The 22,101-nt window shown below is 38.9% G+C and overlaps 1 protein-coding gene across 3 annotated transcripts in view; it reads left to right on the forward strand.

Annotated features, from left to right (window-relative positions):
* The window catches only part of Sema5a (semaphorin 5A), a 441,538-nt gene that overhangs the window by 140,433 nt on the left and 279,004 nt on the right, over positions 1-22,101 (forward strand). For all 3 annotated transcript variants that reach the window (XM_031359853.1, XM_031359854.1, XM_031359855.1), the window contains one exon: positions 19,000-19,197. In XM_031359853.1, coding sequence (XP_031215713.1) covers positions 19,074-19,197 — 124 coding nt within the window. In that variant the 5' untranslated portion in view covers positions 19,000-19,073. The remainder of the gene's footprint in view (positions 1-18,999; positions 19,198-22,101) is intronic.

Raw genomic sequence — 22,101 nt, forward strand, 5'->3', positions numbered from 1 at the left:
GGGAATTCATGTATTTGGACCAGATGTTACAAGAATTTTAATAGGGGATAAAACATCTGTGACAATGAATGGCAGAGCCATGGAAGAAAGGGATACATGCACAGCATTTTAATAGATGCATATGGATCCTGACAGTGATAGTGTGTATGTATCCACAAACATCTGAAAGAGTCCAGAAACTTCACAGTCTTGCTTGAAAATAAGGCTGAGAGTAGTAATTGTAACTTTGGACAACTAAGTCTATAGCAGAGTAAGTGCTAATATACTTAAGGCGATGTGGGGATGGGCAGAAAAAAATTCAAGTATGGCCACAAAGATATGATGCTTAAGGATTGGAGCTAGAGGAAGAACCAGAAGAATCAGAGAGGCATGGCTAGGGTTTAGAAAGACGAAAGAATGGGAGTGGTAAGTGGGTCCCTGGATGATGAGCTGGACACTAGAATATAAATGTTCTTGTCTATCATAGGTAACAGGCATGTCAGAGACATTGAGTAAAGAGAAGGGAGAGGACACTGTGGCCAGGAAGTGCGCCTTCACTTGCAGGAAGGCTGAGACATGTAGTTCTAGATATAGTAAAGAGAGAGGGAGATTAAGGTACTGTGGACCCCAGGGAAGGAGGTTTTAGGGAATAATCTCAACATCAGGCATATCACCAGGGTCATTAAGATCATAAGGGTCATAAGATTATTGGATATGTCAGTCAAGCAGAGACCAGTGTTATTGAACCCACACGTGTCTTTTCTCCCAGACATGACTCTTGCATGTTCTTATAAAGAATGCACATAGTGATTGTCACGAGAAGGTGCTTGTTCCTATGTGGCCTGTGACCTATAATATTGCACTACTAAGAGTCACTTACAGCATGACCACTGTAATGTGCCATATGATTTTCTTGCCTTAGAAAATGAAGCCATGTGAGTCCTCTAGAAATTTTTCATATGGCTATGTTGCCTGAAGTCTCCATTATTTAAGTATTTAATTTTTTTCTTAGAAAACACCCTTGTTGGTCTAGCTAACCGATGCAGAATGGATGAACTTTCACTTGGTTTTAAAACCTGCTGACAGATAAAATTAATATTGTCTTTGAGCAAATAATAATTTTATCTAATGGACTCCATTTATTTTTATCATTCCTCCGGGCAATCTAGAGCTAAACAGGGGGAAGGAGGCAAGAACGTAATAACAATTCTGTTTGAAGAGAGGTATAAAATAAGGTCACTGGAGCTGAACTATTATTGAAATGTATAAAATAGTTTAATGTTTTCTTTTCCCCATTTTGTACTATAAGGTCATTTTTATGTAGCCATAAAATTCCTTCTCATCGGAGTTCATCTATGGTGGAACTCTCAGGCTAACAGTCTGTTCCTATTCAATAGCTGAGGGTGGCAGCCTGTTGTCTTTCTCCTCGTAAGTCTGATAAGTGTTTTTTCGTTAACATATTCTTAAAATCATTTCACTAATCATGTGTGAAAATTGCTTTAGACTGAACCTTCACAGTTAGTGTGCATGTATTGTTTGATTCTTTTCAATGGACATGAAAATTGAAGGTTTAACGTGTGATGGCTATCTCGATTCCCCCTTTAAGGTCAACAAAGCCCATGGAAACTTTAATCTCCATGTATTTCTCTCATAATAGTGTCCAGTCACGATAGCTATTGGCTGGGACACTGTGTTAACTCAGTGTTATGGCTTTATCAACTCTTCATTTAGTTTTGTTTTTTTTTTTTTTTTTTTTCTTTGCTGAGTCTGTAGAACAGCTGTACATCAGCCAAGAGGCAGCAGGGACCCGTTTGGTACCTTCCTGCCTGTGCTGAGCATGAAAGGCTTTGAGTTGCCTGGATCATTTTTTTCCTGCTGCTCTGAACTTTCATTTCAATCCTGTCTAAAGCACAGCAGCTTCTGTCTTTGTTTCTATTCAAAGGAATCCCTCCTTGGTGAGTCTAGTTTTGAACTTTGGTTTTATATTTACCAATGTGCACACAAATAATCTATGCTAAAAAGATGAATATGAGACATGAATAAATCTTTGCCTGTTTGATAATCATAAACCCTGCCTGGGAGTACTGAGTCCTTTCCCGCCCTTGCCCCAGTCCTGGTGTGTAGCACCAAGGAATGGCATCTTTTAATTTTGCTGCCTGGATTAACAGTGCCCTGAGAGTACCTCTCCTCTCTGGGCCTGTGGTTCACCTCATTGTATTTGCTCTGCAGACATGACTGAAGTGACTCAGTCCATCTAATCTCTTGGTTATAAGTAGGCTTTATAGACTCAAATGGAGAGGCCAACTTAATCAGCACAAAGCTAGGGGGCTGCAGGTCCCGTTTTGACATGACTTGCTACTCCATTTGACCTTACATACATTATGGAATGTGGTTGAGGTCTGGCTTTGTCAACTACAAAGGGAGTGGTACAAGGGGGCATTTTTGAAATCTCCTTTGACTACCCAACTTCTGGGAGTGACTAATTCATTAATTATCTCATGTGGACCAGGGGGCTAAGCAGACTTACATTGTGACTCTTAGTGGCAAGTGATGGCTGAGTTACAACTGATAACTAAAGATTAGCTCCATTTCTTCTGGCTAGTTCAAGCAGCCCATTTAGTATGCAGGAGCACATGAAGTTGGCAACCAGATAATGAGTTCAAACTATAGCTTGTGATAAAAAGAAATAGAACGGTAGACACATAACCGTTATGAGACTATCCAGATAACACTTTGATGAAAAGTAGTTAAGTAACAGGCACTGGAGTTGTTAAGATGAGGTTCTAGGCAGGAACTGCCAGGCTGGCTGAAAAAGATACTTGCTGTGTCTGGAAATAGAAAACTGCTTCCTCATTGACCCATGGATAACTTGAGCTGAGGTGAGAGCCACATACAAATAAGAGTGCTATGTTTCCTGTGAGTTGCTCCAGAGAGGGTGAATGCTAGGAGGCATTTCTGGGTGCATGGTTGAGATGTAGTTTCCAGGGACTTGGCTATTGGTAAAAAGGTATAGAATCTTTTGAAGGGTTCTAAGAAGCAGGAGAGGGATTCAGAGGGTTTGGGATAGCACAGGCTTTTGCCCTGACATCAGGTGTAAACTGGACTCGGAACATGGTCTGGAGGCAGGTTTGGATGGTGCCTGATGGGTAGTTTACCCAATCCCCCTGAAGAGTGGCAAGGAATGGAACAACTGATTGAGATATGGCCACTGCAGCGGTGCCCTCTGTCCCCCTTTATAAGTCTGTTTCTTTGTGCTTCTGAGGTGACAGGATCTAGAGCTTGCAGTTAGGTGGCACGGGTACAGCCAGAACTTCCACACCAGCTTCAGCTTTCTGGTGAGAGGATTACTGTATTTCAGGTGAGTTTGGGGGCATGGCTTTGAGTCCTTGCTGTGGCTACCTTTCTGGATTAGCTCACTCTCTTGACTTTTCTTGTCCTTCCACCAGGGCAACCATGGATGCCACTATGTAAGGCATAAGGCAAAGAAGGCTTTGTGTCTCTGAATCCTGCCAGAACATCTGAATATGTCTAATTTTACAATACAGCTTGGAAGCCACTCAGCATCCCCTGAAATTAAGCTTGCACTGATCTGTTGAAACTAAGCTTGCACTGGATCTGTTTTTATTAATAACTGGTTAGCTGTTACTCCCTGAGGAAAGTTCCCTCTGTAAGCTTTCATTCTTTTGATTCCTTTTCGATCTGACAGCATTTTTTATTTTCTAAAAGGAACAGTTATTTTTCTGTCCCCCATGTCTATTCAGCTGCAGTGTGGGTGAGATTTGGAAATGTTATTTATCGCACAAACACTTCTATACAGAGCTGTGCTTACTTAGAACCAGTTTATAGAGTGATCCTCCCACATAAGGAAACCAAAGGAAAACTTCAGGGATCTTGAAGTAAATTCTCTAAAATGCGTAGATGTCACAGCCCAGGTTTGCCTTCTGTAAAACATCATCATCACAACAAAGTCATTTTTATTAAGTTGCCTAATATATATTTAATATTCTGGGGCTGGTATGATGTATCAGAAAAAACAAAAAAACAAAACGTTAGTGACACTGATTCTTTAAAAAGACTTTCAAAATAAAGTTCTTGAAATGCAGCAAATAGTTATAATTGATGCGGTTTTCAGTTTTACTGACACAGTACTGAAATGATGCAGTACACACTCACATGGGAGATGTATGTAAGTATGTTTTATATAATGACGATAGCTTGAGTTCTAAGGAAAGATGTTGACAAATCTAAATGAGGGACTTTCAGCAAGGTGCCCCTTTTGGCAATGCCTGGTAGTAGTTTTTGCTTATTTTGTTGTTGTTGTTGTTCTTTTGCTTGTTTGTTTTGTTGGGCAAAGATGGATAGAGATGTGTGATGTTGGTTAATGCGCCTAGCTGCCCTGGACCAATAATGACCTTGTTGCAATGTCAGTAGCACTAACACTGAGTACTCTGCAATAGATAGAACTCCAACCTCTGAGGCAAGAGAGCCCGTGCCTCCTTAAGATATGTGATTTCAGCCATTAAGAAGAAAGACCTACCTCCTACTCAATGTTGAGCCTACCCAGCTCTGAAGAGCAGCATCGTTATGATGAATGCTCAGAAAACTCAAGAGTCTAGAAGAAGACTGTGATACATTACCACAGATACATTCACAGGAAAAAACAAGGTAGTATTATATTCTGAAAATTAAACCGTAAGGAGTACCTCATTGAAAGTGCTTCTGGAGGTTTCCTGTGGCAAGCATGTAATCTCCTCAGGTTGTCCCAAACTCCATGTCCCATTTAGCTCCTATCTCCATGGTCTTTCCCTCATTCCCCAAATCCCTAACAGTATGGCCACTTGAACTGTTGCTCTCCTCCTTTCATCCAGGAGACAAAGATCTTAAGACTCAGATTAGTACAGTAAGATTTATTGTAAATAAAGGATGCTGGTAGATATCGTAGAAATTCATGACCTGCTTCACTTGATGTCAGTTGGATAATGACTATCTTCGTGGCCCATGTAAAAAGGCTTGGCCCTCTGCCTATGGCAGTAGTGGAGAATAGCAGAATCTTCAGGAGATGGGACCTAAGAGAAGCAAGTTAAATGCTGGTATATGTCCTCATGAGGATATTAGTCCATGGATCCTTGAAAGCTCTTTGTTTAGGCACTTATGGAGTTAGAGTTCCCCTCTGTCACCAGCTTATGAAGTATACTGATATCATAGACTTAAAGCGGTAGAGCTGAGTGATCAGACTTGAAGCCACTGTAAACATGAGCCAAAATAGTCTTTCCTTTTAGGTAAATATTATGGCAGATATTTTGTCCCAATACTAGACACCTGACTAATCTAATAGTTAGGGATATTCTCTACTGGCTTAATCCTGACAAACTGATCATCTTTCATCTCATTGAAATGAGCTGCAGTTTGGAGTTAAAAACAGTGCAGTACTATGTGGAGTTTGCTCTTTGAGAGTTTAGTGGCAATGTTGTTTTGGGTGGAAGGCGTGGATATAAATGCTGGTATCATACGTATGATGGAGTTAGGATGGACTGGTGTTGGAACTACTTGCATCTTTTCTTTGTTTATCTTATTGCTAGGTTGGGTTCCTTTTCATATAGAATCAAGACAGCTCTATGCAACCCTGCTAGAGGAGCCATCATAAATACCCCAAACATTCTTGGTCTCAACAGAACCACGCCATTATGCAATCTCTTTTTTTCTTCCTTTTCTTGAGAATAGATTTCTCACATACAATATATTCTTACCACAATTCCCCTTTCCTCTATGCCTCCCCATTCCTCCCTACCTCCCCACCCCACCCATATCTATCCCCTTTCTGTATCTGGATAGAAAACAAGCAGGCTTCTATGGGATAATAATAACATACAAAGTAGAAAATAAAATTAAAATAGGACAAACAAAACCAAAGGAAGAGAGTCCAAGAAAGGGCACAAGAAATAGATACAGATACAAAAACTTACTTCTTTGCACATTCAGGAATCCCATCATATATATGCAAAACACATAGCATAAAAAAATGAAAGTGAAAATAAAAATAATTTTTTTAAAAAAAGCACTGACAGAACTGTGAGACAAGGAACTTCCAAAGATACCTCTGAGGTTGTTTTCTCTTGACTGTCTACTGTGAGCCCACCCCTAAGAATAGTTTCTTTTCCCAGTGAGACCCTATCTTAGAATTCCCGTTGCTCTGAACAGACACCATGACCAAGGTAACTCTTATAAAATACAACATTTAATTGGGTTCAGAGGTTCAGTCATTATCATCAAGGCTAGAAACATGGCAGCATTCAGGCAGACATGATGCTATAGAAGGAGCTGAGAGTTCTACATCTTGTACCAAAGAGAACCAGGAGAAGACTGTCTATTCTCCAGGCAGCTAGGAGAAGGGTCCGAAAGCCCAACCCCACAGTGACACTCTGCCTCCAACAAGGCCACACCTCCTGTTAGTGCCACTTTCTAGGCCAAGCATATTCAAACTACTGCAGACCACCTTGAAGAAAACTAATTTTTCATTTGCAAGTGGTTATCAATTGGAGATAGCTCTCAGTTGGGACCTGGGCATGTGTTCAAGTCTCCTTTTAGCCTTAGCACTCCATTTTGTGCAGACCTGTGGAGGCCCTGTGAACACTGCCTTAGTTCCTGTGAGTCACATGTACACTGATCTTATTGACTTAAAGGGTCTTTTTTCCTTGGCATTCTCCAACCTCTCTGTTTCATCCATTCATTCATTCTTCTTCCTCAGAGTTCCCTGAGGTCAGAGGGGAGGGATTGATGGAGACATCCCCTTTAGGGCAGAGAGTTGTCTGACTATGGATCTCTGTATTTGTTCACTACTTGCAGGAGGAAGCATCTCTGATGATAGTTGAGCAAAGTACTGATCGATGAGTAGAGCAGCATGTGAAGCTTTGTGCCACCATTGCACTTGCATGTCTTACAAGTAGGAGACCATTGTAGATCAAAGGGTTTGTAGCTAGGTTGGCATTTGTGTTTCTTCACCTTTAACAGGGAATAGAGTCCTTCCTGATCCCCAGTACACTAACTTGTAGGCATGAAGCTCTAGACAGGCACTGGCTTGACTTCTCTGTGTTCAGTGAATTGCGTAGGTGCTAATTTCAGAAATAGGGGTTTGCTCTCAGTTTGTAGAGAGCAACTTATAGACTTGACAACAGCCTGGGTTGTTTTGTATGTGTTTATGGGACCATTTTGGAAAATAACTCAATTGTTTGTAACCTATACTTGTTACTGAAGTGTTGCTTGGTGAAGAGATATATCCAATTGTGGCCATGTCTTTATTACTGGGCAATTTAATTCAGAATTTAGGAGTTTTCTACTACATTAGGTTTCCATATACCCCCTGAAGTGGCCCTTAATTTTAGCTTTCCCTCCCTATATTCCCTCCTCTGTTCCCCTCTTTCCCCACTTCCAAAATTGATCTTCCAGGTCCATCGCTATCTGTTCTATATCTTCTTCCTAGGGAGATATGTTCTTCCCAGTTGATTACCCTGTATCTGATCTCTAAGATTTTTACAGAGTGTAACTTGCTTCTCATTGTCTTAACAGCTAACATCCAATATAAGCAAATGCATACCACATTTGTATTTTGGTGTCTGGGTTACCTCATTTAAGATGAGAATCCTAGTTCCATCTATTTACCTGTGAATTACATGATTTCATTTTCTGAAGATGGAGTAATATTCCACTGTGTAGTACCACTTTTTAAAAATCATTTATCCTATTAGGAACATCTATGTTGCTTCCAGTTTTTGGCTATTACAAATGTAGCAACAATGGACATGGTTGAATAAGTGTCTCTGAAGTAAGATGAAGCATCCTTTGGCTATATTCCCAAGATTGGTATAGATGGATTATGAGGAGAACTGATTCCTATCTTTCTGAGGAATCGCTGCACTGATTTCAACAGAGGTTGTGTGTGTTTGTATTCCCTCCAGCAATGCATGAGTATCTTCTTATGCCACATTCCTACCTTCATGAGCTGTGACTTGCTTTATTGATCTTGGCCATTTTAACCAGTGTAAGACAAAATCTCTAAGATGTTTTGATTCACATTTCTCTGATAACTAAAGATGAATATTACTTTAAATACTTCTCAGCTATTTCATTTTTTAGTCACTGTTTAGATCTGTACCCCATTTGAAAATTGGGTTATGTTTTCTTGATACTCAGTTTTTGTTTAATTCTTTTTTTTTTTGAGTTATTTTTGAGTATTAGCCATCTATCTCTGTATAGTTGGTTAAAAAAAAAAAAAAAAAAACACTTTCCCATTCTGTAGCTTCCCTCTTTTTCCAAACATTTGCTTCTCAGTTTCATAAGGTCCCATTTATTAACTGTTGATCTTAGTTCCTGTGCTAATGATGTTCTGTTCAAAAAGTCTGTGCCCATGTGTTCATGGATATTCTCTATGTTTACTTGCATCAGGTTCCATGTATCTGGTCTTATGTTGAAGTCTTTGATCCATTTGTAGATGAATTTTGTTCAGGGTTGGTAAGCTTATTCAGATTCTTACATTCAGTCATTCAGTTTGACCAGCATCATCATTTCATAGTGATGCTTTCCTTTTTCCAGTGTGTATTTCTGATTTCTGTATCAAAAGTCAGGTGCCATAGGTATGTGGATTTATGACATGGTCTTTGATTTGATTCTATTGAAAAACATGTCTGTTTTTGTTTTAGGACCATAGTGCTTTATTACATAGCTGAAAACTGTCCTTTCAAAGTCTCTAAAGAATTATGCTATAATTTTGAAGAGAATTGCATTGAATCTGTAGATTGCTTTTGGTAGGATAGCAATTTATATTAATTGTGCCAATTAGTTAATTCTGTCAATCAATAAACACGGGAGATCTTACCATCTTATGATATCTTCTTAAGTATTTTAAATTTTTATGATATAACAAGTCTTGTACTTGCTTGGTTAAAAGTTACTCCAATGTATGTTATATTTTTGAGGCTATTGAGAAAAGTGTATTACCCATGATTCCTATTTCAGACCATTTGTCATTTGTATATAGAAGGCTATGGATTTTTCTGAGCAAAGTTTGCATTCTGCTACTTTCCTGAAAGTATTTATCAGTGGTAGAAAGTTTCCTTGTAGAATTTTCAGGATCACATATGTATACTATCATATCATCTGCAAATAAATATATTCTGATGGTTCCCTTCCAGTTTTATCTTCTTGGGCTCATCAGTTGTCTTGTTGGTTGCAATGATTTAGGACTTCAAGCACTATATTGAGTAGACGTGTAGAGAGTAGACATTGTAGTTAACCAGATAACAGAACCTACTACAAGAGAAATCAGGCAATAGCATTTACCTCAATGACACAGGATTGTCTTATTCCTGATTTTTAGTAATAGTTTTAGTTTCTCTCCATTTAAGGGTGACAATGGGTTTCTAAATTTACTTTATTTTGTTGAGGTATATTCCTTGTATCTCCAATCTCTCCAGAGCTTTTATCATGAATGAGTGTTGGATTTTGTCAAAGGCATCTCTGCATCTAATGAGACAATCATGTGGGTTTTGTGTTTCATTTTCTTTGTAGGATGATTCACATTTTTTGAATAATATTGAACCATCCTCCTATCTCTGGATATAGCTTACATGATAATGATGGATGATCTTTTTGATGTGTTTTTAGATTCTGTTTGCAAGTATTTTATTGAGTATTTTTACATCTATGATTATTAGGGAAAATGGTCTGTATTTTTTTTTCTTTACTAGATCCTTTTGTGGTTTAGATAGCTGGGTAACTATAGCCTCATTAAACGAATTTGGCAATATTCCTTCTGTTTCTGTTTTGTTAAATAATTTGAGGAGTATTGGCATTAACTCTTCTTTGAAAGTCTGTTAAAACACTGTGCTAAAGCCATTTAGCCCTAGGCTATTATTGGTTAGGAAATGTAATCACTACTTGTATTTCACTAGTGATTATGGTCTGTTTAAATTAGTTATTTGATTTTGTCTTAACTTTGACAGGTGGCATGTCTCAAGAAAATTATCCATTGTTTTTATATTTTGTCAATTTGGTGGCATACAGGTTTTTAAAGTATGGCCTTATGATTTGCTGGATTTCCTTGGTATTTGTTGTTATAGACCCCCCTTTCATATCTAATTTTGTTAATTTGTTTCTTTGCTCTCTTTTAGTTAATTTAGCTAAGGGTTTATCAATCTTACTGATTTTCTAAAAGAACCAACTCTTTGTTTTGTTGATTCTATGTATTGTTTTTATGTTTGTTTCAATTATATATTTAATGCCTAAGTTCAATTACTTTTTTTTTTACTTCCTTTATGTATAATTTTTCCTTTTTCTAGATCTTTCAGATGTGCTATTATGTTACAAGTATGAGATCTCTCCAAATTCTTCATGGATCCATTTAGTACTATAAACTTGTATGTTTTGTTTTCATGTTGATTCAATTCTAAAAACATTTTACTTTCTCTCTTTCTCTTTTCATTTTCTTTTCTTTCTTTCTTTCTTCCTTTCTTTCTTCTATTTTTCATTCAGTAGTGAGTCGTTCCATAAATTTGTAGGCTTTCTGTTGTTTCATTTATTGTGGCTATCCAATGTTAATCCATGGTAGTCAAATAGATTGCAAGGTGTTATTTCACTTTTCATGTATCTGTTTCTGACACTTGTTTTGTGTCTGAGTAAGTGGTCAGCTTTAAAAAAAGTTTGTTGAAGTGTGGAGAAGAATGTATATTCTTTTCTGTTTGGGCAAAATGCTATATAAATATGTGTTCATTCCTTTTGGTTTATAAGTCAGTTAGCTTCAGATTTCCTTTTTATCTATATGACATGCCTATTGGCATGATTAGGGTTATTGAAGTCTCCTCAGTGTGTGAAACTCAAATCAGTTTGTGAGTTAATCTGTATTAGTGTTTCTTTTTGAACTTGGTTCACCTATACATAATACATAGATGTTATGAATTTCACTATCTTCTTGGTGGGTTCTTCCTTTGGTAAGTATGTGGTATACTCCCTTATCTCTATGGATTAGTTTTGTTTTGAAGTTTATTTGTTCAGATATTAAAATGACTACACTGGTTTGGTTGCTAGGTTAGTTTACCTAGAGAATTATCATTAATAGCCATTGTTTGTTGGTTCCTGTTATTTTTGTTACCAAAACTTTTTCTACTTTTTTTTTTTGATTGTAGGTATGGGATTATTATTCATTATGGTTGTTGTGGTTTTCTTTCTTTCTCTTTCTCTCTTTCTTTTCTTCCTTCCTTTCTTCTCTTTCTTTCTTTCTTTCTTTCTTTCTTTCTTTCTTTCTTTCTTCCTTTCTTTCTTTCTTGTTTATTCCTTTGGGTGGATGTTTTCCTCTAGTTCCTTCTATAGGGCTGGGTATGCAGATAGATACTGTTTGAATTTGTTGTTGTCTTGGCATTCCAAGATTCTTTCTTTCTATATTTATTGTGATTGGAAATTTTGCTGGTTATAGTAGTTTGGACTGGCATCTGTCATCTCTTAGAGTTTGTAAAACTCCATATAGGCTCCATTGAGAAGTCAGGCATTTTTCTAATATGTCAGCCTTCATATGTCTTGGTCTTTTTCTATTGAAGCTTTTAATATTCTTTATTTGTTCTGTATGTGTGGTATTTTGATTATTACCTGCCATAAAGAATTTTTTTCTGGTTTAGTGTATTTTTTCTGTTTAGTGTATTTCTGGTTTGGTGTATGTTTCTTGTTCCTTGATAGGCATCTTCTTTAGTTTTGAGAAATTTTTTTTCAATGATTTTGTTGAAAATACTTTCTGTGTCTTTGTCCTGGGTTTCTTCTCCTTCCTCTATTCCTTTATTTATATATTTAGTCTTTGCATAATAACCCAGGATTTCTGGATGTTTTGTTCCTGGACACTTTTTTAGATTTAATTTTTTCTTTGGGTTAGGTATCTATTTTTTTCTATCTTGTCTTAAATGCCTGAGATTCTGTCTTCCATCTCTTATATTCTGTTGGGGAAGCTTGCCTCTGAGACTACTGCTCAAGATCCTATGTTTTTCATTTCTAGATTCCCCTGAGTTTGGGTTTTCTTTATTGATTATAAATTTCCCCTTTCAGGTTTTCAGCTTTTTTAGTAATTTCCCTCTATGTGTTTTCATAGATTTCTTTAATGGATTTATTCGTTTCCTCTTTGAAGGCTTATATTATATTCATAAAGGCCATTTTAAGGTCCTTGTGCTTTAGCTATGTTGTCTTTCTTAGAGCCTACTGTAGTAGGTCTGCTGGGCTGTAGTGGCAACATTTTGTCCTGGCTATTGATTCTGTTTTTACACTGGTGTCTAGGCTTCTGGGTTTGGGATGATTGTATTTGTAAATGCTTGTATCTGTTTTTTTTTTTTCTTTACTTGGTGGGTGTTTTGGTTTTTAATTTCTGTTGACCTCTCTGATTATTAGGAAGGTGTGGTGCTTGTGTGATACCTGGTAGGGAATGCTTCTGGAATTCTGTTTGATGAGCTCAAGGGGGAATTCCAGCTAAACAAAGTTGGGAGCTGATACTTAAGAATGGGAATAACCTAAAAGGGTGTCCACAGGAAGGAGGGACTCTGGGATACTCCACCCCATTTGCTTAGTTCTTTAGGAATATGGGCAGAGGGAAAGGAGAGGCCACAGCCTACAGTCTGCTACAGAGCTGGTGATGGGATTAAGGAATTCAATAGGAATATGGAGGCACTAAGGAAGTAAGATCTGTAAGTTACCTGCCTGTTTCATGGGCCTAGTTGCTTCTCTGGCAGGCTTGGCTGGAGAATTCGCAGGGAGTTCCTTCTGGAATTGGGGGCTGAGGCAAAGGAATGAGTAGGGAGAAAGGTTGAAAGGAAAGATCTGTGTGATCCCCTGGAGATGGGATCAGGCAGGAAGGAGAGTCCACAGCAGGTGTTCTGCTAAAAACAAAACAAAACAAAACAAAGAAAAACAAAAAAAATGTGGGTGTGACTGAGGGGTTGGATTTGGAGGAGAGGAAGGGGAGGTAAAGATTTGCAATTAGGCCACACCCTCCTTCCTGGCCTATGTGGCCAGAGGTTTCCCATGGAATGTCTGCTGCTGATGGAGGCTGGGATAAGGAGAGGAATGGGGAAAGGGAAGGCTGGAGGGGAAGATGTCTGTGTGAAATGCTAGAGACTGAGACAGAAAGGGAACAGCAAGTGGTCTGCTACAGAGATGGGTGTGTGTGACTGGGGTTTGGATCTTGACAGGTGAAAATCTTCAGTTAAGCTACCTACTTCCCTGGACTGCTTGGTGATCAGGTTCCTAGGGAATGCTTCCTCAGTCATGTGTATTTTAAGATCCATCTACTGATGAGATTTTATGGCTTCGGTCTCCCGGGAGCAGGAAAAGGGAAGATGGGCTGTCTCACACTAGGGTTCTAGACTTTTCTTTAATGGGAAAAATATACTTTTAATAGTTTAACTCAAGAACACTTAGCAGCTATGAATCTGTATATATTACAATGCTATGTGTCTGAGGGATTGTCAGCTGTGGGACAGATACTCATTCCCACCCCCACTCCCCCACTCTCTCTACCTCTTCCTCCCCTCTCTCCGGGAACTTACTGCTTTGGTTTGTAGTCCCTTCATTTGCTTCTTGCTCTTGGATTTGGAGGAGGAAAAGGAGAGGTAAAGATTTGCAATTAGGCCACCCTCCTTCCTGGCCTGTGTGGCCAGAGGGTTCCCAGGGCATGTCTGCTGCTGATGGAGGCTGGGATAAGGAGATAAGGAGAGGAATGGGGAAAGGGAAGGCTGGAGGAGAAGATCATTCCTAAGTATTTCATCTAATGAGAACTTCTTGAATCTTTTACATTATTGAGGATCTTAACCTTTTACCTGCTTTGGGACTCTTCTTCTTAGTGAGTCTCATTGCTATGCTTCTTCATATCTGTGCCCCCATTGCTGCTAACCACTGATCTAAGGCTTGCCTCCTCTGTACTATGTTGCTTGGCTCCTTTATATACTTATACATGCACTTAGCGATATGTGTGTGGTTGACATTCAGGAAACATTAGTGAATGAGAAACACTCAGGTCATGTTACTTTTATCAACTCCAAAGTTTAACTCCTTCACATTTCCTAGTGCTTAAAGTTCTGATCATCACTTATTGAGTTGGCAGAAATTCCTATTTATTTGACTAAAAATATTTAGAAACTTTTACATTAGATTGACTATCAACTTGATGTATTCTTCTATTTTTAAATTTTACAATCCACTACAATATCATATATTAAATATAATTGTTATATATAATAAAAATCTTATAATATATGTAGTATATATTATAAAAATATCAACTGTTTTTTAAGGATGAAACCTTTTCTCTCTTCATTAACTAATTTGTTTATTCTAGTAGCTTTTCTTTTCAATTGTTTCTGTCTCTTCTCTCATATACCACTTCTCTAATACTTCTTTTTTTTTAAAATATTTTTTAAATATTTTTTTAAAGATTTATTTTATTTATGGCTTTACAGATGGCCGTGAGCTATCATGTGTGGCTGTTGGGAATTGAACTCAGGACCTCTGCTGGCCCTGCTTCCTCTGGCCCTACTTGCTCCTCCACCCTGCTCTCTTAGGCCCTGCTTGCTCTAGCGTAATTCATGGTAGCTGTCTTCAGACGCACCAGAAGAGGGCGTCAGATCCCATTACCGGTGGTTGTGAGCCACCATGTGGTTGCTAGCATCTGAACTCAGGACCTTCGGAAGAGCAGTCAGTGCTCTTACCCGCTGAGCCATCTCGCCAGCCCCTCTAATACTTCTTTATTTATGTATTTATTTACTTATTTGACAATGTTTCATAGTACAGTCCATGCTGGTATTGACCTCATAATCCTCTGGCCAGGCTTTCCAAGGGCTCAGATGCCAGGCAAGGACCACCTTCACTCTCCACTCTTAAATCTTCAATCTCTTCTCCACACTTAATTTTCTCAGAAGACAGACTGTGAATGCGTCCTTTTCCCTCCCTTTTAAAATAATCTCAGAAACTGGGGGATTTCTCCAAGAAAATAAATTATAAATTATTTTTGCTGGAGGCTAGCAGTCTGAAATCAAGGGGCAGTGAAGGATGAGGGTCTCTCTGCTGCACCATCCACTGTGGCATGCACACCATGACAAGGTGATGTTCACAAGAGCATGAGGGGAAAGCGTCCAGGAGGCTGCAGGGGCCTCTCCAGCAGGCCAGTCTCTGTGTAAGCAATCCCTCTTGTGAAAACAGCCTGATCCCCTTTAAATGCTCTATACAGCATACTGTTGCTTTGACCACTGCATAGCAGTATGCATTTGATTGCCACATTGCTTTCTCAGTCCTGAAAATCCCTGGCCTTTTGAGTGTGAACTTATTTTATTACCTTTTCTCTGACCATCTAACATAGAGGGCTATATTTGGTTCCCCTTCTCTCAGTTCAGGTTTTGTTTTCTGTTGTTTGTTTTGTTGTTGCTGTTGTTTTATTTTTTGTTTTTTTCTTGCTCTGTGGAACTCCTATATGGTACCTGTTGATTGATTACATTTGGGCAGAATCCAGTGACCTTTACCATGTAATGTCACCTCCTTCTTGTCTATCATGTCTCCCTTTAATAAAGATCAACCTCATTTATCATGTAAACTTTTCTAGGTTTTATATTCTAATTCTGATTTTTGTCCTTGTCACTTGAACTGAACTTTATGGGATATTCTAAAGTATCCATTCAGCTTCTTAATCCTGGCATGTACAACACCAAATAATTATATTTTCATTATATGAGGCATTTACTATTTAAATGAATAGCAGAGTCATATCCTGATATCGATGTGTCTCTGTTTCCATAATCTAGTAGAATGGAACAATAGACATTTTAAATGTATTTTATATATTGGTGTCCAGGGATTTGGAATGGGTTCAGCTGGGATATTTTTCTGGGCTTGTGACACATGCTGAAGACCCTCAGTGTGTTCCAGGTTTAATTTCAGCAATGGTGGCTGACAAGCTGGATTTTATGGGTTCTAACCCTCAAACCACCTACTTGGTCTCTCTTGAGACAAGCACAGAGAAATTGACTTTTGGACTGATTCCTCTGTTTTCCAAGGGTGTGTATTGGAAGGCAGGAAGTGGTTATCATTTTGTAGGGCCTGGCTTGGTAGTTAGACTTTGTGACTTCTGTTATATGGCTTGCTTAACAGGGTGCTACAGAGCAGCTCAGACTCACAGGGTAGAGGCCCCTTGTCCTGATGGGGTGTAGGCAAGTTGGCATCTGTAGCCATTTTGACCAGCCATACTCTTAGCTACTGTTTGCCTCTGCTTTTTGATCATTATTGACAAAATCTAAAGCCACAGTTTTTTTTTCTTTATATACTTTTTGAACAATTGTAAATTTAAATCAACCTATTCACCCTTCTGTTGTTCTGCCTACAATTCCCTGTCCAGACTGCTTCATGGCCTAACAGTTAAGACCTCACACCTAACCACATTTACTTTCCATACCATAAGCTATACTCTATGCTCTTCCTCTGCTGTCTTTGCATTGCCTGGTTTCTGTACCAAGTACAACAAAGCACTCTAGAGTGTGCTTATGGCCACCTTCTACCTGCTTACCCACATGTCCCCTTGATATGGAACAACCTTTCAGAAATCCCTGTCTCTTGAAATCCTTTCTATAATTCAATATTAACATCAAATCTGGCTCCTATGTGAGTCTATCCTTGGTCCCTCTAAGTGGCAGGGGCATTCTCCCTGTACTCCCAAGGCTCTCTCACTTCTTTTAAAGTTAAGAGCTTGGGTTATAGTTATTTGTATAAACCTGCCTTATTTTAGAGCATGTTTTGTTCATAGTCTTGAAAGTGTCCTAGCGTCTAGCCACATTCTGTTATTCTACCTGGTAGTTTCTCAATTTATGTTCTGTTTGAAGCATACTTGGCCATAGGTTTTGCAGATATATAATCTATAAATTAATAATGTCATTGGAACAATTAATAAGAATTGTGTTGGTGAACAGGGGGTGGGGGAAGAGAAACCAGGAAAGGGGATAACATTCAAAATATAAATAAAATATCTAATTAAAAAAAAGAATTGTGAGCCATAACATTTATCAGATTATTGGTAAAAGGCAAAGACTCTAGCCTTATTAAATAGGGTTTTATGGATGATGAAGAATGACTGAGTTAGTACATGTTGACTCTATTTTCATAAGCAGGCCAAGACAGACTTAGCAGGAAAGCCCCAATAAGGAGCATAGCGATTAATCACCATTACTTAAGAAGGGTGTGACCTAGGAGGGCTTAAACTTGAATTCTCTCAGATTTAGTTTATTTACTGAAACATACCCATACACACCCTGTCTTAGTCAGGATTTCTATTCCTGCACAAAATATCATGATCAAGAAGCAAGTTGGGGAGGAAAGGGTTTATTCAGCTTACACTTTCCACATTGCTGTTCATCACCAAAGGAAGTCAGGACTGGAACTCACACTGAGTTGGAACTTGGAGGCAGGAGATGATGCAGAAACCATGGAGGGATGCTGCTTACTGGATTGCTTCCCCTGGCTTGCTCAGCTTGCTTTCTTATAGAATCCAAGACTACCAGCCCAGGGATGGTACCACCCACAATGGGCCCTCCCCCTTGATCACTAATTGAGAAAATGCCTTACAGCTGAATCTCATGGAGGCATTTTCTCAAGAGAGGCTCCTTTCTCTGTGATAACTCAAGTTTGTGTCAAGTTGACACACAAAACCAACCAGTATACCCCTGGATGCCCATACACACATATATTTTAACACATACACACATGCAATACTAATAAACACACAACAAACCCATATACATAAAATTTAAACTATATACATACACACCTGTGGGTCTCTCTACTCTCATAGATTGTCAGCTGATGCAATCCACATAGGCAGTGGGAGTAGAAACAGTAAGGTGGGGGCAGAGTTTAAAAGCCCTGAGTAAGTTCTGTGAATGACCACACCTAGATGAGCAATTAGTAGGATCAATTTTGCTTAGGGTGATTCAAGGTTTATAATGTCTGGGGGGACTGAAGACAGAGACATCCAGGATGAACAAAAGTTATTGCCTCAGGGCTTAGGCTACTTGGAATGCCTCATTAGAATGGAGAAACATTTCAGGAATCTCAGGTGCTAGTTGAACTGGTACTTATCAGGAGAAAGAAGATTGATCCAGTAATCTAATTGAGGCTACCTGACATTCCTCAGGTAGAGGCATATGTGTGGGGGTTAGAATTACCTAGACAAGGTCAACAAAGGAGAAACCTTCCCAATGAAGGGAGTCTCCCAAATTGCACTGAGCCCAGAGGCTATCTGGTCCTAGTGGACTTTAACTTTAATTAGCAGAGTTTCCAACTTACACATACACCCACACCCATTCCCTCCCATACATACACATACCAGTACACATACTTCCACACCATACACACAAAATCTAATATATATACATACTCATACTTGCCCACTACACACACACACATACACACACACAGAGAGAGAGAAAGAGAGAGAGAAAGAGAGAGAGAAAGAGAGAGCAATAGACACATACCAATAAACACACACATCAACACACACATATCTATACCCATATGCACACATCCATACACAACAGCACAAATGCACACAATACATGTATACTATACACATACACTCACCCATATACCCCTACACCTTATACCCACATAGCCTTATATGCATACACATACCTACACAGCACACAAACCCCTACCCCTCCCACAGACAGACAGACAGAAAGACAGACAGATATACACACACACACATACACACACACACACACACACACAGAGAGAGAGAGAGAGAGAGAGAGAGGGAGAGAGAGAGAGAGAGAGAGAGGGAGAGAGAGAGAGAGAGAGACAGAGCGAGCTGAAGCATCACCTAGTATCAAGGTGTGTTTGTGTTTTCTAACATCACATGTCTTCACAAATTACAAAGTTCAAAGTTAGTAGTAGGACTTTTCCAAAACACTATCCACCAGGAAACAAAACATGAACTCATATTCATTCTCTTGTATGTTGTAGGTACTTTTCACACATGAGGAGAAGGTGAGCTTCGTAGAAGACACGTTCCCAGAGTCAGAGAGCCCTTGCTCACCATGAAGGGAGCCTGCATCATTGCATGGCTGTTCTCAAGCCTGGGAGTGTGGAGACTTGCTCGGCCTGAGACCCAGGACCCTGCCAAGTGCCAGAGAGCTGAGCACCCCGTCGTCTCTTACAAAGGTAAGGAGTAGGTTCTATTGATTACAAAACCATAGCTTAAATTCAAATCCCATGTATAATGTGATATCCCATGGATATTGCTTTTTTTCTTTGACTTCACCTGGTAATTGCTTTGAATGAAGATGAAATGTAGGACTTTTATGTGTAGAAGGAGTAGTTCCTTGTGGAAGATCCCCGACTGGATTTCTATGAAGGTTTTTGTCCTGTCTTCATTTAGGTGCTGTAGGCCTTCCAGCCATTCAGGTCAGTGGCTGAAACCCAGACATCAGTGCTGCAGTAAACATTATTAAGACATGAAAGAAAAGAATTCCTCTTTGGCATTTCCTGGTGAAGCCAGGGTCTTGTCTTGAAGATCCCCTTCGTCCTTATCCAGTGTCCTAATGCAGTGGAATCTATCATGTGTGAAGTGTGTTTTCATTGCGGTAGTGTTAGAGAGTTGATTGTACCTTCTCTCTTCTATTATCTCCCACAAGTTATGGAAGGTCTTCATGGCCTGGACACTTGAACCTTTCACAGTGGGAAAAACAACTAAACAAAAACTATGTCCCTGCACTCAGCCCTCTGCTACTGTCAGCCCAAATCAGACACTGCATTTTATTAACTCCTTCCAATAATTTTTCATTAGTTTTAAAACTTTGTATCACAGATTTCATATATAGATATGAAGTAGAATTAATAATCTAAGCCCCACAATTATAAATTTACATTCTATTTTTTTCTTATTTAAAACCCTATCCATGATTTGCCCCACACCTGTCAAATTATTTTGATGCAAATTCATATCATATAATTCCATCTGTAGTTACTAATGAAAGGAACTTTATGATATTATTAGTATACCAGACAAAGAAGACCTCCCAAATGAAAAATTTCCTAAAACTATGACGTGCATGGTCTCATGACAAAGTCATGAATTCTGTTGGGTCAAACAAAGATCTACCTGAAGTGCAAAAAGTAGAGTTTCCTTAGGTAGTTCTTAAATGTCTTTAAATTTTTTACTACATTTTTTCATTTCCCATGAAAAAAATTTCTTTTAAAGAAATGGAATTTCTTACCCAATTTGGCTTCTGCTTATCCCGTTTTAGATTTTTCAAGTATGCCCCCAGTCCCTGTAATTCTGAAGTGACATGAGCCCTGATGGGAGTCACACTGGCATCTTTTTGATGTCTCTGTGCCTGTCAACTCTTCCTGTGAGACAGAGAGTGTCCTCTGGGCAGCTGGCAGTTATTCATAACCACTGGCTAGTGGAAGCATCCTGGAGCCATTCCAGTTTTAGCATCTTTTCTTCATCTAATAGTTAGAAACTTCTATATGAAACAGTTGTCCTTCCCCTGCTCTTTGAACACCCTCCGCAGCACATCTGGCACAGGAAAGGCATGGCCCTGGCTTCCCACACTGCAGCCTTTGCTATATTTTCTTTGTACTCTGGTAACTGGGTCTCCTGATATCTAGATGTTCCTCCATTTGTCATTACAGGAGATCTGAGAAGTTACGTTTCCTGTTGTTTTTCTTACTCTATTGATCAGTTTCATATCAACACATGAGTTTTCATATAATTAATAGATTTTAATTCATTGCTATTTTTTTTGCCCTGGGGATGTTAGAATGTTGCCTTTTCAACCCAGGAGAGCATCATGAGGTTGGATCTGAGCTCCGTGATAACTTCCATTCTCTTGGATCAAAGATACTCCTATTCTTTAACCTCCTTCCCCACATAGGTCTGGGAATTGTCCTACCCCTGCTTGGAGCCCTAGCACTTAAGACTCTTTAGAAGAGCCTTAAGGAAAACATGAATGAAAATAAATCATATGAACTCCTAATGAGTCCAGACCATCTTTAGGCTTGCAAGTATGAAGCTCTAGCACCTTGCCCTCTGTTTCTTTTTCTCATGGACAGAGTCTTTGTGCCTCTGCAGCACAACACTCATTTCCTTTCTTTTTATACAGTGAGTGCCCACCACTTCATCATTACAGTGTGTGCCCACTACTGTAAAATGTTACAGCATTTTCTCTACCGCTTAGTCATTTCCAGAGTAGCAGCTGTATGCAAACTATTTCCTAGTAGTCATTGGAACCCTTGAAGACTTTTTTCTTTGGTTTTCAGTGTATGTACTTCACTGAGAAATTAAATCCAAATTACCACATTAAAGTCCTGGAAAGCTGTTTCATTCTGTATAGTTACACCAGCAACCCCTAATTCAGTTTATTCTGGTCCTTAGATTTTGATTTTCAGAGAATCAAATTAAAATCAGTGAAATGAGTGATGTTCATAGGAATCTATCTTTTCTATCCATTTTCTGTATTTACATAAATCTTTACTTATATATTTCATGGGTTTTACTCTTTCATACCTCAGAGATGCACACTTTCTTATACACACAAACATAATCAAAGGTGGTAATCTTTTGTAAAAGGTACATTCAACTTGACAGTCTGTAGTAAGCCCCAATACTAGGATAAACACAGTTACACAAGTGTTCTTCTTGTGGTACATCTCTCTGCTATGATGTACTCCATTCCTATCAACAATTCACAGAGGGATGCACTGGACAATATTTCAAGGACCGGGGATTCTAGGTTAAAGGGTGAAAATTCCTGGGTGGCTTGGCTGCAGTGTTCATATCATGTCTGACGAAGGTAGCATTTGTCTGAGGATCTGCTCTCAGCAGCCTGACCGGCAGAGTATTCTGTCAGGGCTTGGGATCTGAGTCCACCTCACACTTCATAAACGGCATCTCAGAGAATTGCAAATTATCTTTTCTCCCAGTGCCAGGCAAGCACTCCACTGCTGAGTTCTTTATTTGTTTGTTTGTTTGGTTTTATTTTATTTTATTTTATTATTTTTGATATTTTCTTTATTTACATGTAAATTTCTCCATTCCCAGTTTCCCCTCCAAAAAACAAA

Source organism: Mastomys coucha, unplaced genomic scaffold (assembly GCF_008632895.1).
Source record: "Mastomys coucha isolate ucsf_1 unplaced genomic scaffold, UCSF_Mcou_1 pScaffold8, whole genome shotgun sequence".
NCBI lineage: Eukaryota > Metazoa > Chordata > Mammalia > Rodentia > Muridae > Mastomys > Mastomys coucha.